Below are 14,278 nucleotides of genomic sequence, written 5' to 3'. Positions count from 1 at the left end.
AGGTTACCTTCATACGTGTTAATGTTTCCTTAGCATTGTAATGTCATAGAAATTATAAAGGATTCAAAATAATTTTTGTTTGCATGTGCATTGGGGTGGGTTTCCTCACAGAATTTCCAGAACAAAAATTGTTTGCCGCCCTGTTGATTAAATGTGTTGTGCAGCTGGAACTCATCCAGACCATCGACAGCATCGTGTTCTTCCCCGCCACAAGTAAGAAGGAGGACGCGGAAAACTTAGCCGCAGCGCAGGTGAGCGGGTGCTGAGGGCCACTGCTTTTTGTTGAATGGGGAGTTAGCGCCACAGTCTGGGCTTCAGAGCAGAGGTCAAGCTAGAGAGCATCGCCACACAGCTGTCATTTTAAACCGTGGGACTGACGGCGTGGACAGCGCTGGGAAGGAGGGTCAGGGACCGAGCCTGGGGGCCTCCGTGGTTTAGAGCTCCAGGTGATGAGGCAGGTTCTTGTCCTCTTGCCTGAGGACAAGAGCCAGGGAGGCAGGGGGAGACTGGGAGACGGTGCTGCCCTGCAAGCCAGATGGGGGGGGCGGTGGGGTGCTCTGAGAAGCAGGGTGTGGTCAGCCCTGTCAGATGTTCCACAGGGCAGGCGAGAAGCCGCCTGACAGTTGCCCTAGAGAATTGCTCCGGCAATTTGGTGGACTTTGGTTGACCTTGACGTTGTGTTTAATTGTAATGTTGATACAAAAGCATTATTAAAATGGGTACAAGAGAAGAGAAGAATTGCAGACGGCAGATATCCGTAAGTCTGTCGAGGAGTTCCGCTGTTAAGACAGGGTACGGAGAAATGGGCTAATAGCTGGGGGCGGATGAGGGGGCTCAAGAGAAGGGTTCGCTTTGTTTTGTCATTGAGGTTGGCAGTATGGCAGCCCGGAAAACTCTCATCTGGGAGAGAGAGAAACAGTGCAGAAGAGGGAGGGGCAGTTGCTAGAGCGTCTTTCAGAATGAATGGAGGGGCACCTAGCGCAGAGCCCTGGGGGCACCTGGAATAGAAGCACAGACAGCTCGCGATGGTAACAGGAGGGCACGCGAAGCGGGTGGGTTAGAAAGTCTCGGCAGGTTGGTCTGTCTGGTGGCCGGAGTCTGTGGGAGATTCTTCTGTTTTCTCACTGAGCTAGGAAGCAAAGTCATCCACCAGGTGAGGTTGGGAAGAAAGTTTTAGGTCCTTGAGGAGAGAAAGAAAAACGCGAGTGAGGCGTCCAGCAGAGTGGGCTAGGAGGGCGTGGAGGTGTTGCAGGGCAGCACCCAGAGCTCCTGGATTTAAAGAGAAAGCCCGTTCTTCTCCAGTCGTGTGTATTGTGTGGTACAACGTAGTAGGCTGTTTTGCCAGCCAGTTACTAAAAAGAGGAGGTGAGGGGTCATGCACGAGAATATTTATACTTAACAGTCCATGGCCTCAAACCGGCGAAGAGAAGCGAGGACGTGGGGAGGGCGGGGAGCGGGAACGGGGGAGAGGCCGGGGTCTGGTGGGTGCAGAGCTCTGGGGTCAGGAACTGTGGGGAGGGAGCTGAAGACATTGGAGGCGACTAGGATGCACAGAACGAAGCTTCTGGAAATTTAATAGCAAAGGGTGGACCTTTTCTGTTGAGGCAGCACAGATTAACTTCTGTGGCTTGCTCATAAAACGGGTCTTTGGGGAGCCCTGAGTTCTAAATTCACTGACCTCTGTGACTGGGTGCGTGTGCTGCGGTGGTTTGTTTCCCGAAGAGAGATGCCGTGGACTTTGACGTTCGAGTTGATACTCAGGACCAAGGAATGTATCGCTTTCTAACGTCGCAACAACTCTTCAAGCTGCTGGACTGCTTGTTGGAGTCACACAGATTTGCAAAAGCATTTAACTCCAACAATGACCAGAGGACGGCTCTGTGGAAGGCGGGTAAGCTGTGGGTGGGGGCCCCCCGCCTGCCCAGTGAACCCCGCCGCCGTACCACAGGCCTTTCTCTGGTTTATAAAAAGCCAGATAGCTGCCTGGGTAGATTGGTCTCCCCCGTGTTTAGTCACACTGTTATTTGACTGACTTTCAAATTGCCTTTCATCTTGTTCACCCAGTCTGGGCCTTCCTGTCGACACCGGCTGCACGCTACAAGCTGCCCTTTCCTGAGGCCAGACCTCAGAAGGGAAGTGCAGGGCTTTGAAGTGGGGGGTAGATTTGTTTTTGAACAAGTTGGAAAATTTAAGTAAAAAACAAGCTTTATAATAATTTTACTGACATGGTTAATTTTTTATTTAAGAAATAGTTACTTGGTGCCTATTAGGTGCAAAACGGTTCCAGAGAGTGAGAGGCTGCGGACAGGCAGAAAAAGGAAGGAAGCTGCCCTTCCTTAGACAACAGACTCTTCTGACAGCCTTACATTTGTGTGATTTATTTTATCCCCAGTGTCTCTTTAGCTCCTCATTAAACCCACTCAGGCTTTGTTCATTCTCTTCCGTTCACAACCTCACTTCTGTAAGGGGTAGTCTGTACTTATCTTTTGCCCTTTCTTCAACCCAAGTTGTGGCCACCGTTCAGCTGGGACTGTTCCTGCCAAGGTCACCAGGCTCTTCACTTCCCCAGGCCCTCCTCCCCCTCCCCCCTCCTCGGGCTGCTCACCTTTGGCCCATTCTCCCCATTGCGGGGGTGTGGCCTGTGCAGGCAGCCCGTCTCCTTTGAAGAGTTGCGCCTTCCCAGGCAAAGCTGTTCTGTATCTCGGGTCCCCAGCTTGAGGGGAGGGAGTTCTAAACGCAAAAATACCCGACTAGGCACCTACCCCCCTCCCCGCACAGGTTCCAGCGCCTCCTCCGTGTGACCCTGTCCCCGTGGAGGGCGCGAGGCCCGGGCGCCACGGCTGGACGCACACGGCCTCCACGCAGGCAGTTTTGCCTCCACGTGAGATGCCTCTCCTCCCGCTAACGCGGCCCTTTCCCCTTCTGCAGGCTTCAAGGGCAAATCCAAACCCAACCTCCTGAAGCAGGAGACGAGCAGCCTGGCCTGCGGGCTGCGCATTCTCTTCCGGATGTACACGGACGAGAGCCGGGCCAGCGCCTGGGAGGAGGTCCAGCAGAGGCTTTTAAAGTAAGACTGAGGGCTGGGTTTCTGGCTTCCGCCCGTGCGGCTCGGTTCAGAGCGGGAAGGGCCGCGCGGTGTGTGTGGGGCGGGGATGGGGATGGACACACGACACCGAGTCCACAGCCCTGCCCGGCCACGCGGATACCTTGGGGCCTGAGGAGGAGATTGTGGAACTTAAACACAGTCTTACAGACGAACGTGCTCTCACACAGTTGGTGAGATGCAAGCAAATTACGTCTATTTTTGCTGCTACAGGACAAAGGAGCAAGTTCTATGTCTTAAAATTTTCAAATGTTATAATTTTCAGACTTTTTTTCATGCCATAGATAGCTCCATTTTTACAAACCAATCCATCTGTGAAAGTGAAAACCTGCCTGCCTGCATTTAGTTTGAAAAAGTGTGTGGAGTTGCTATTGGTGTTTTGTTTTGTTTGCACTCCATTTTTACTTCATGACAACTTAAGATTCTGTCCTTTAAAATTTAAATTCACGCTAAGAATGAAACATGCCATTCAGAAAGAATACTGCTGTTTACATTGTGTTATTTATTTATTTATTTATTTATTTATTTATTGGCTGTGTTGGATCTTTTTTTTTTTTTTTTGGTGTTGGATCTTTGTTGCTGCACACAGGCTTTCTCTATTTGCGGCGAGCGGGGTCTACTCTTCGTTGTGGTGTGCTGGTTTCTCATTGTGGTGGCTTCTCTTGTTGCAGAGCATGGGCTCTAGGGCCTGTGGGCTTCAGTAGTTGTGGTGCGTGGGCTCAGTAGTTGTGGCTTGCAGGCTCTAGAGCACAGGCTCAGTAGTTGCGGTGCACAGGCTTAGTTGCTCCGCAGCATGTGGGATCTTCCTGGACCAGGGCTTGAACCCGTGTCCTGTGCATTGGCAGGCAGACTCTTAACCACTGCGCCACCAGGGAATCCCCTACATTGTATTTTTGTGTCTTCTTGGGGGAATAGATGTTCTCAGAGACCAATTAAATTCATTTTAGAACGCCAAGCCATCACCTGGGCTCTGTTTCCCCATCTTGTTGATGAGACTGTTAGGGCCCAGAAGCGTCCCGGTCACAGTGCGGGAGGGGAAGGGTCAGCCCAGGTCTCCTGATGCCAAGCCTGTGTGTGCTCCTGCACAGTGGCGTTGCCTTCAACGAAACTTGGAAAATGTACATTGCCTGGTAAGCTGCAGTGGCTTCTTCTGATATCTTTATTTGGAAAACGTATAAATGCTTATGTTGACACTCCAGTTAATGTAAACACATGGAGTCTGGCAGGTTCCTAAGAGCCACTGCCCTCCTCGTCTCAGTTGTTCTCTGTGAATGTCATACCAGCAGGTGTGCAAGCACATGTGACAGGGAACCTTTTCTGTTCCAGTGTCTGCAGCGAAGCCCTGAGTTACTTCCTTACCCTAACATCGGAAAGTCATCGGGAAGCCTGGACTAACTTACTGCTTTTGTTTCTAACTAAAGTCCTGAAGATCAGCGACCATAGGGTAAGTACGGCACCCCGCGCCTCACTGGCATCCGGGCTGCGGCCCCTGCTGCTCGCACCTCACTGGCCCCCTCTGCTCCCTCCTCACCCCGCTTTGTTCTCCAGTCAGTGGTTCTGTAGGGGTTCAGTAGGGGAGGAACCCTAAAGACGCCTTGACAAGCGACTTGGGTTCCCACACATGGTCAACTCCCATCCTGCCCCCTGAAGTCTCTTCTGCCCCATTTTCTAAACTGCTGACCAGCCCTCTCTCCATCCGCCCCCAGCCACGGCTGCGTCTGGGCCCCAGGCCTGTGCTCCAGGCTTCAGCCATTCCTTTGGCATTTTGATTGGTTCCATGCGACCCAGAGCATCTAGTGAATGGGCCATAAACTCATTTAAGACTTTTAAGCCAGTAGAAATAAAGATAAAATATAAATGTAGAGCTGTGTGTGTGTGTGTGTGTGTGTATATATATATATATATTACATATATATATATATATATATATATATATATTTAGTTTTCAGAAATACATGTTTCACTCTTTAAAAAATGTAGCAACTTTCAGCCCACGTAAATGGAAACGGGTTACTGTGATCCCTGAATAGGTTTAAAAATGCCTAGTCCAGTGGCCTGAATTTTGACACAACAGGCCATGGTGGTGTTTGGGACCCTGTAGAGGCCATGTAATGCTACTCGGTGCCCCACAGATAGCCATCCCAAGCCGCATGCTCTGTCCACGTGTGTGTCCCTCTGACCCGTGGGCCAGGTAAAGCTTGGAGAAGTAACTTAAGGCACCAACAGCCAAATGGCCGAGAAGGACTTCCAACCCGTCTACCTTATTCCACAGTTTGCTTTCTGACCACAGTGTGTCATTAACTGCTTACTTGTAGCTTGTGGGGTGCGGAGAGCAGAAAAGGACAGAAAATAGGCAGGCGACTAGTATTCAGAGGTTAAAGAACTACAGCAAAATTACAAAGTGTATCAGTTGAACTATAAATATAGAATGTATAATCTTTGCCTGGAGACCTCGTAGTTTGTATTGCAGTATTAGGTAGAATCTTCCCTAAAAATTAAAATTTTATTTAACAAATAAAAGATGCAGTTTCAGTACCCCATAGCTTATAAAAAACTCAACTGTGGTTCTTGCTTGGCTTCTTTCTTTTGCTTATTACCCAGGGAAAACAATGATAAATACTAAACGTTTGTCGTAAGTTTGTCAAGGAAATGTAATGGAAAATGTTTTTCAAAATAAGGATAGATAACCAAGTGAATAATGTATGTATTAAGTTTTGAACACTTCTCAGTCTTTCAATTGCATGATCAATAATCACTGCTTTATGTAGACGCGTCTCCGGTCTTCACCCATCGGGGCATTGCCCCCAAGTGAGTTGCCTCTCAAGGCCCTTTGAGGTTCTGTGGTTTGCAGTGCAAGCACTACTAACAGAAAAATTCGTTTCCCCCCAGTTTAAAGCTCACGCATCATTCTACTACCCTCTCTTATGTGAAATTATGCAATTTGACTTGATTCCTGAACTTCGTGCTGTTCTTAGAAGATTTTTTCTGCGAATTGGAGTAGTTTTTCAGATATCACAACCACCTGAACAGGAACTTGGAATAAACAAGCAATGATGGGAAGTTAATATTCTTCTGTTGGCGTTTACATCCCTCCGTTCTTCAAAAGGACCCCGGAGCTGAGGTTTCCTACCTGCAAAATGGTTTCTCTGAATTGCAGTGTCTAAGGGTTACTGGTAAAGAAGCCTAGAACTTCAGCTCGAACCTGCAGTGCTCCAGTCCCTTTTGTAACCTGATGGATTGTTTGTTGTGTTGGGTTCACGAGCTTTTTTTCCCACAGTGTCAGCTTATATGCTCACATGTCCTTCCCTGTCCTCGGTGGCAGGGAGAGCCCCACATGTTTCTGGCAGGTGTGGAAGTGAAACTTACCCAAAGAACTCTAGATGTAAAGATTTGAACTTCTGCAAGAAGTACAACTCAGGAGAGCTGTATTTTGAAGGATAAAATGTTTATAATTGGGGGTTGGGGGGAGAAGAAGAAATTATAGTTCATGGTAAAAGATATTTAGCAACTATGGTATTCTTATTCTGAAGATTTTTGCACACTCAGGCTATCTGAGATACTGGTAATCATCCTTCTGTGAAAAATTGTACAGAGATGCAGGTCTGTAATATAAAAATCTTAAACATTATATAGTTCTTCCTGCACTGTTTTATTTTATTTTCTTATTCATTTGCTAAGTACCTATAATATTTTGTCAAATGCACTAAACATTTGGGTTGAGCTTTTTGTCTTTTTTATTTTGTGGGGATTTTGGTTTTGCCCTTTTTAGGGGGTGATTACTTTGAGGGTTTAACAAGCCCAGAAGCTGTTGTGGCTGACACTTGTAATGATCAACAACAAAGAAGGTAGAAAATATCCCTGCTGACATAACCACCTGTAATACACTTCTCTTCAGGCTTTTAAAGATGAGCCATTAAAATAGAATGATCCTTCATGGACCGAAACTTGAATCACTGCAAAATGACTCTCGGTTGCTGTCACTTCCTTTTCTTTTCTTTTGGGTGGCGGGGCTTGATTTAGATTTTACTCTATGTACAGAATTTAATGTTGAATATATTAAAATAACAAATCTGGCATGGTTTGGGGAGGTTAGATTTACTGGAAATGTATTCATACTGTGAATTGTGCTCTGATGGTTAAACAAAACGACAAGATTGTCAAGCATTCCGTATTAACAGTGGATGTAGAAAATTTTTTCAGATGGATAAAATGTATATGGTACAGATGTAAAGTTTTCTATGTAAAAAAATTCTGTACAACTTTCTGTACAATATTGATTCTCATCTGGCATATTCTAATCAGGTTATAGGTCAATAAAGTTTTTGGATTATTTCATCAGTGCAATCAAAACCTGTGTAATCCACAGCCCCATGTTTCATTGACTTTTTTTTTTTTTTTTTTTTTTAATTAAAAGCCATGCAACTAGGGAAAGGATATTCTCATTCACAGCTACATGTAAATTCAGTGTTCTTTAGTTCTGATAGTTTCTTTCCAGCTTCTGGCATTAGAGCCTCCCCCATATCCTGCTTTCTCAACTATACGCTATTCATAATTTAATATTTTGTGTATTTATTAACCCAGAATAAGGCTGCACTATTTGAATCCTGAGAGAAGGAGCTAAAGTTGAAGTTAACTTTGGAGCGGTTTACAGGGCTGCCATCGTGTGTCCTCGGAGTCCAAGTTGAGTGGTACGACAGCATGAAAAGGAAAATAGAACATGCCAAGACTATTTATTTTGATGGTTGTGTTAAAAAACAGGAGAAGTGTTCAGTCTTTGCTGTAGCAGCTCTTAGATCATGAGTAGTCGTCAGTCACTGTGAACAGAGCATTTGTAAGTAAGTGCACTACATTTATGATCCCCAAGACACAGCCCTGCTCAAGCCCAGCTGGATGCTAGCGCCAGGAGCCACCATGACCGTCTGGCCTCTCTGAGGGTAAGTGTTTCAAATGACCTGGCGATTTGTTACTTTATGGTATTATATCAGGACTCTTCTCTAGCAGAGACAGAGGCTTTCATATTACTTTCAGATGCAGATATGATTCGATTACAAACATTAGCATGCAATTTACATGCAGCTGAAATTCAAAATATCAGAAGTTTCACACTTGAGGTAGACCTATCTATCTGATCTTGTGTCCCATTAATTACATCAGTGGAAACGTGCAATCAATCAATCAGTGCCTGGGGGTGTTCTTAGCTGTCATGGTGCTAGACTCTAAGAATTATTTCCAAGAATTTGAATTAGTCTTTCTTTACTTTTTTAAAGGCACCTCTTAGGGAGGGAGTGATTGATTAGAAAAACTAACTCACGCAAGGGTCCACAGTGGTGCAGCAAGGATTCCAAAACCCATCCTTTACCCATGGGTGTTCCTGCCTCTCTTCAACTTCTAGAACACCTTGTCTAGAAACCTCAATTCCAGTTAAAATGAGAAATTGACATTTGTAATAAAAATAATTTATTTTTATCGAGAAGTAGTTAAATCATATAAATAGCAAACGTAATGCCTTCATTGGCACAAAAATAGAGGCAGAAAGATGATGTGACACTTAAGTGCATGGCTCACGGGAATATAATCATTAACAACTCCCATCATTTATACTGAATCAGTAGTTAATGACTGACCTGGAAATAAGCACATTTGATTCCCTCATTACATAGCAACAGCTATAACCAGTATATTTACTAAATGAAAAATTATTCTGAATAGTGATAACAATAGCAAATGTACATATGACAAAGTATTCTGGTTTTACAGTACTGTTAAGACACTTGTGTTTTATTCACCTTATCTTACTGACAAGCAGAATTTTAAATAATGCACATACGGTAGTTGATTCCAAGAGCTCATTACCACCCTAATTTATGGCAAAATTTGTGCAAAAGTAATTCTATACAATTCTACATTATATAAATTAATAATCATGTCCTTTTTTATTTATGTACATACTATACATCATATACATCATCATGGAAAAAATACACCTTATAGGTGGAACATAAGTAACTGCCAAGTATGGGCCAAAAGTAGCACATATCATTAAGGTTCAGATTTCACATTCCTTTCACCTGAAAAGGCACTGCTGGGCCCAGTACAGGTGTATTTTAACCATGTGCAGTAGACAGGCCCTGCCAAGTGGAAGCGCCTGGTTTTACAGGCACCTGCTGCTGCTCCTGCCTCAGCTGCTCCGCCATGAATCGTTTCAGCGTTTCTGAGGTGCCCGGGCGGAGCCAGGGCTCAGTTGCTACGGAGTTCGATCCATCGTCACCCATGTGCTTCATGATGTCATCAGGGTCAACCAGTGAACTCTCATCATCTAATGGAGGCAAGAGAGACATGACTCAGGTAACACGGGCGGCAGGCAGGTCACGTGAACAGAGGTCTCCTGTAGTCTAACCCCTTAGAGCTCTGCGCTTCTCCACAGTACTGTGTTCTGAACTGTCCTGCTTTGTTCAGACCTCCTCCTTTTAGAGGTAGGAAAGCAAACCCAGGAACAGAAACAAAAAAAATCAACTGACCAAGGTGACTCCACGGTACTGGTACCAGCACCCAAAGGGATTCAAGGATAGCAAAGGAGATGGCACCAAATGTTGACTGCAGAAGTGTCAGCAGTCTTACTCTGTGTCACCTGAGGGATGCCATGCAAAACTTTGTTTTTAATTTAGCAAGGTTTTGGAAATATTCCTAGCCTCTTGAATATAAACACTGCTTTGAGGAAATAAGGTCATTTTAGGAAAGCATTAGACAGGGGATGAAATTACTTCCATTCTTATACCTTATCTAAGAGGTTGTGTTTACTCCATTAAGAGATATAGCTCTTATGTTGCATTCTTTTAACTGGTTATATTCAACTTCTATATCTGTATTTTACTTATTAGATGATAATAATAGGAAAATCTGTCTTCCTACCCTGTGATGTCAATTTCTTTTTTTTTTTTTTTTTTTTTTTAATTACATCTCCTGGTTCTGTGAAGGATTACCTCAGCAAAGGGACATGTGCACTCAATGTAATGAGTAATCAATCCACATCGTACCAAAAAGCTCCTGTTTGAAAGGACAATGTTAAAAAAAAAAAACAAGTTTAGAAGTTGAAAGCCTTCTGAAAAAGAGGAGAGTCTTCAAATGGTCTATTTTCTCTCAATTTAAGTATATATCCCTGTTAAATACTAATTCAACTTATTGGTTCTAAAAGAAATTGAGGAATAGGTAATTCTTAGTACAGATTAAAATGCCTTTTAGCCAAAAAGAAAGCATTCCTTTCCCACTGTCCACAGTATTCCAGGTCTGATATGAAAAATACTGCTCTATCAGTTTACCATGTTTGCTGGTATTTGGTATGAAATTACCACCATCAGAATGCATGACATCTTACTCCTAGAGACTGAGTATAGTTTTAAATTAACAAATATTAAAGACTGGATCTAAAAAATATCTTAAGAAAACTGCTATTAGAAAATTATTGTAATGTAGCTTAACACAATAAAGAGAATTGTCCAAGTAGACCACTCTGCTATTTGCTAAAGCTAATTAAGGCTTATTACTATAATATTGTCCCATTATCCTAATGACTAACAGCATCTCCATTAAGGAAGGTGGCCTAGGGCTGGCAGAGGAGCTTGTTTGTTAGTTGCCTGAGGAAGCATCCTGCCTGCCTGTGCTCAGTGATAAGCTTTAACCTGCTGTTCACCGAAGCAGTGAGAGACGGCAACGCCCAGCATGATGAGAAGACTATACTTTGACTTAAAGCAAAAAATACCTATTTTCTGTTTACATCTATGTACAGAAGGCCAAGTAAAAAGGTAAAAAAGTTTTCTTTGTAGTACTACAGATTTATAATAGATGTGTTACATAAAGAACTCAAGGTTTTAAAGTCGACTTCTGATAATCTCTCACTTCAGTAGGGAAGCGAGATGCCAATACTAATCAACATTTTCCCTGCTGAAAGCAAAGCCTGGATATATTTAATACACAAAAACTTATCTGTTTAGAAGCCACTCGAAAAAGGGTACACCCTCTGGTAGATAGAATCTGATGCAAAATTAATCCTTCGTCCTGGTTTTGCTGAATAGCTACTGTGTTCTAGGCCCTACAACTCAAAGGCTTTCAAAACTCATTTCCTCTGTCCCTCAGCCATTAGTGAAAACTTCCATGAAGCAGGTTTAAGAGTTCTCACACAATCTGCTGTTGGCTATTAAACTTGGCCATTTACCTGTATTAACAGGTTTATTCTGAAGTTCATTCAGTTTCCACATTCGTTCCTCGTTTCTCATTCTAAGCTGATCGATATTTACACTGGATACAGATTTTAAAGAGAGACCATCTGGTGGTACGTTAGGATGACTGTTATCCTGTAATTAAGAAAAGAGAACTTAAGAAACGATCATTAATGCGAAATATGTTCAGAATAAACCAGTGAGTCAAAACATGTTCTTGCCCTTGATAAATGTATAGTGTGATGAACGAAATAAAACAAATGAAAATCTGTAGCATTTATATTCTAACTCCTGATGTTTATCCATGCAGGCTTAGATGAAGGTATAGCATTTGTGATAACATATAAATGCTGCCAGACTGGATAAAGGTGGGGAATTATAAAACACAAAAGGAAAAAAACTGAAACGTAGGGACTAAGAATCAGTCCAGCTATAAACTCAAGACGGGAGGCTTCCCTGGTGGCGCAGTGGTTGAGAATCCGCCTGCCAATGCAGGAGACTATGGGTTCGAGCCTTGGTCCAGGAAGATCCCACATGCTGCAGAGCAGCTAAGCCCATGCGCCACAACTACTGAGCCTGCGTTCCAGAACCTGTGAGCCACAGCTACTGAAGCCTGTGCACCTAGAGCCTGTGCTCCACAACAAGAGAAGCCACCGCAATGAGAAGCCCGTGCACCGCAACGAAGAGTAGCCCCCGCTCACTGCAACTAGAGAAAGCCCATGTGCAGCAACAAAGATCCAACGTAGCCAAAAATAAATAAATTTTTTAAAAAAAAATCAAGACAGGGTAGTACTGGCATAAGGATAGACATAGACGAATGGAACAGAAGAGTCCAGAAATAAGCCCTTATACTTACGGGCAGAAAAGCCAATACAATTCACTAGGGGAAAGAAGAGTCTTTTCAACAAATGGTGCCAGAATAACAATATCCACATGTAAATAATGAATTTGGATCCCTATACCTCACACCATTTGCAAAAATTAGCTCAAAGTGGATTCACTGATGTAACTTTAAGAGCAAAAACTATAAAGCTCTTAGAAGGAAACACAGAAGTAACTTTCATGATCTTGGGTTAGGCACTGGTTTCTTAGATATGAAAAAAGCACAGAAAGCACAAAAAGCACAAAAGCACAAGCAAAAAAAGAAGATTGATAAGCTGTACCTCTGTCAAGATTAGAAGCTTCTGTGTTTCGATGGACACCATCAAGAAAATATCTGCAAGTCATATATCTAATATAGGACTTGTATCCAGAATCTATAAAGAACTTAGGACTCAACAATAAAAAGACAACCTGATTTGAAAATGGGCAAAGGATTTGAATAGACCTGTCGCCAAAGAAGATCGACAAATGGCTAAGACGCACAAGAAAGGATGTTCAACATCATTAATCAGGAAAATACAAATCAAACCCACAATGAAATATCACTTTACACTCGCTAACAAATGTTGGCCAGACTGTAGAGAAACTGGAACCTTCATAGACTGTTGGTGGGAATGTAAAATGGTGCAGCCACTTTGGAAAACAGTCTGGCAGTTCCTCAAAATGTTAAATGTAGTTAGTATGTAACCCAACAATTCTACTCTTAGGTATGTGTGTGTACACATACACACAAGCAAAAGAAATGAAAACATTATAAAATTTGTATGCAAATGTTAAAAGCAGCAGTATTCATAACAGAAAAAGTGTGAACAGCCCAAATGTCCATCAGTTGTTGAATGGATAAACAATAGTGGAATATCCATACAATGAAATATTATTCAGCAATAGAAGGAATAAGTTACATATATGCTATAACTCAGATGACCTTTTGAGTCCAATAACCTCACAGTCATCCAGTATTTGGTGGTAGAGCCTAGGTTCAGACCAATGTACACCTTATTCCAGAGCAAGTTCTCTCTTTATTGGACTACACCAATTTAGCATGGGTGAGAACCCAGACCTCTCATTCCTAAACTCGAAAAAAGAAAAGGACATATCATACATACAAAGTCGAGTCCTTTCAGTTTGTTCCTCCTGCGCTCCCTCGCAGAGGGCAGCTGTGATGGCAGAGGGAGGGCGTCATCCTCGATGGCAGGATATGTCTCGCCGATGGCAGGATATGTCTCGCCGTATGCATCTAAGAGGCCACACGGGGAGAAGCCTTAAACATCGACCATTTCACATCTTTTTATTCAAAGCTAAACCAAGACTGTCTTTTAATAGCTTTATTAAGATGTTATTTACATATAGTAAAATTCACCCACTATAAATGTACAGTTCAGTGATTTTTATAGAATTGCACAATCACTACAAAGTTTTACAACATTTCTATCAGCTCAAAAAGTTCCCCTGTGCTCACTGGCAAAATCACTCCCTACTCCCACCTGCCAACCCCATGTGAACACTGATCTGCCTTCAGTCTGGAGATTTACCATTCCTGAGATTCCATATAAATGGAATTATACAATGTAATATTTTGTGTCTGTCACTTAGCATAATGTGTTTGAGGTTCATCTATGTTGTACCGTGTATCAGTACAGTTGACCCTTGAACAACATGGTGATTAGGGACGCCGACCCCCTGTGCAGTTGAAAATCCACATACTGCCATCTGCCTCAAAAACAAAGGAAATGATAAATGACTCACCCAAGGGCAGGAAGCTGGAACAGTGTGGACTGAATCAGCACTCAAACCCTACTTCTAAAGATTCCAAATACTGTGATCTCTAATCAAACACAGACTTCCCCCACACTTAATTTAAAGGTCTGTGAAATGGAAATACAGGTACTATATTTATTGAAAAAACTCTATTCAGTGGACCTATTTCAAACCCATGTTGTTAAGGGTCAACTGTAGTTCTTTTTTGTTTGTTTTTTGTTGTTGTTGTTTTTACTGCTGAGTAACACTATGCCATATATCCATATCTCATATCTCATTTTGCCTATGCACTCACCAGTTGATGGACATTTGAACTGTTTTT

At 43.1% G+C, this 14,278-nt stretch overlaps 2 protein-coding genes across 17 annotated transcripts in view; one reads left to right on the top strand and one right to left on the bottom strand.

The window, feature by feature from the left end:
- Nucleotides 1–7,438, top strand: part of ARFGEF1 (ARF guanine nucleotide exchange factor 1) — a 145,856-nt gene extending 138,418 nt beyond the window's left edge. Inside the window, exons 35-39 of one of the 2 annotated variants that reach the window (XM_068526260.1) lie at nt 112–251; nt 1,723–1,891; nt 2,929–3,067; nt 4,430–4,547; nt 5,993–7,438. In XM_068526260.1, coding sequence (XP_068382361.1) covers nt 112–251; nt 1,723–1,891; nt 2,929–3,067; nt 4,430–4,547; nt 5,993–6,157 — 731 coding nt within the window. In that variant the 3' untranslated portion in view covers nt 6,158–7,438. Of the gene's footprint in view, nt 1–111; nt 252–1,722; nt 1,892–2,928; nt 3,068–4,429; nt 4,548–5,992 lie in introns of those variants that run through there. The other variant, XM_068526261.1, reaches the window with a different exon arrangement.
- Nucleotides 7,439–8,578: 1,140 nt separating this feature from the next.
- Nucleotides 8,579–14,278, bottom strand: part of CSPP1 (centrosome and spindle pole associated protein 1) — a 221,899-nt gene continuing 216,199 nt past the window's right edge. For 14 of the 15 annotated variants that reach the window (XM_068525678.1, XM_068525677.1, XM_068525676.1 and 11 more), the window contains 3 exons: nt 13,305–13,435; nt 11,313–11,451; nt 8,579–9,419 (listed from right to left, as the gene is read on the bottom strand). In XM_068525678.1, the coding sequence (XP_068381779.1) occupies nt 9,208–9,419; nt 11,313–11,451; nt 13,305–13,435 (482 nt within the window). In that variant the 3' untranslated portion in view covers nt 8,579–9,207. Of the gene's footprint in view, nt 9,420–11,312; nt 11,452–13,300; nt 13,436–14,278 lie in introns of those variants that run through there. The other variant, XM_068525687.1, reaches the window with a different exon arrangement.

Source organism: Eschrichtius robustus, chromosome 17 (assembly GCF_028021215.1).
Source record: "Eschrichtius robustus isolate mEscRob2 chromosome 17, mEscRob2.pri, whole genome shotgun sequence".
Taxonomy (NCBI): Eukaryota; Metazoa; Chordata; class Mammalia; order Artiodactyla; family Eschrichtiidae; genus Eschrichtius; species Eschrichtius robustus.
Note: the sequence above shows the minus strand (reverse complement) of the source record. Positions and strands in the feature narration are given on the sequence as shown.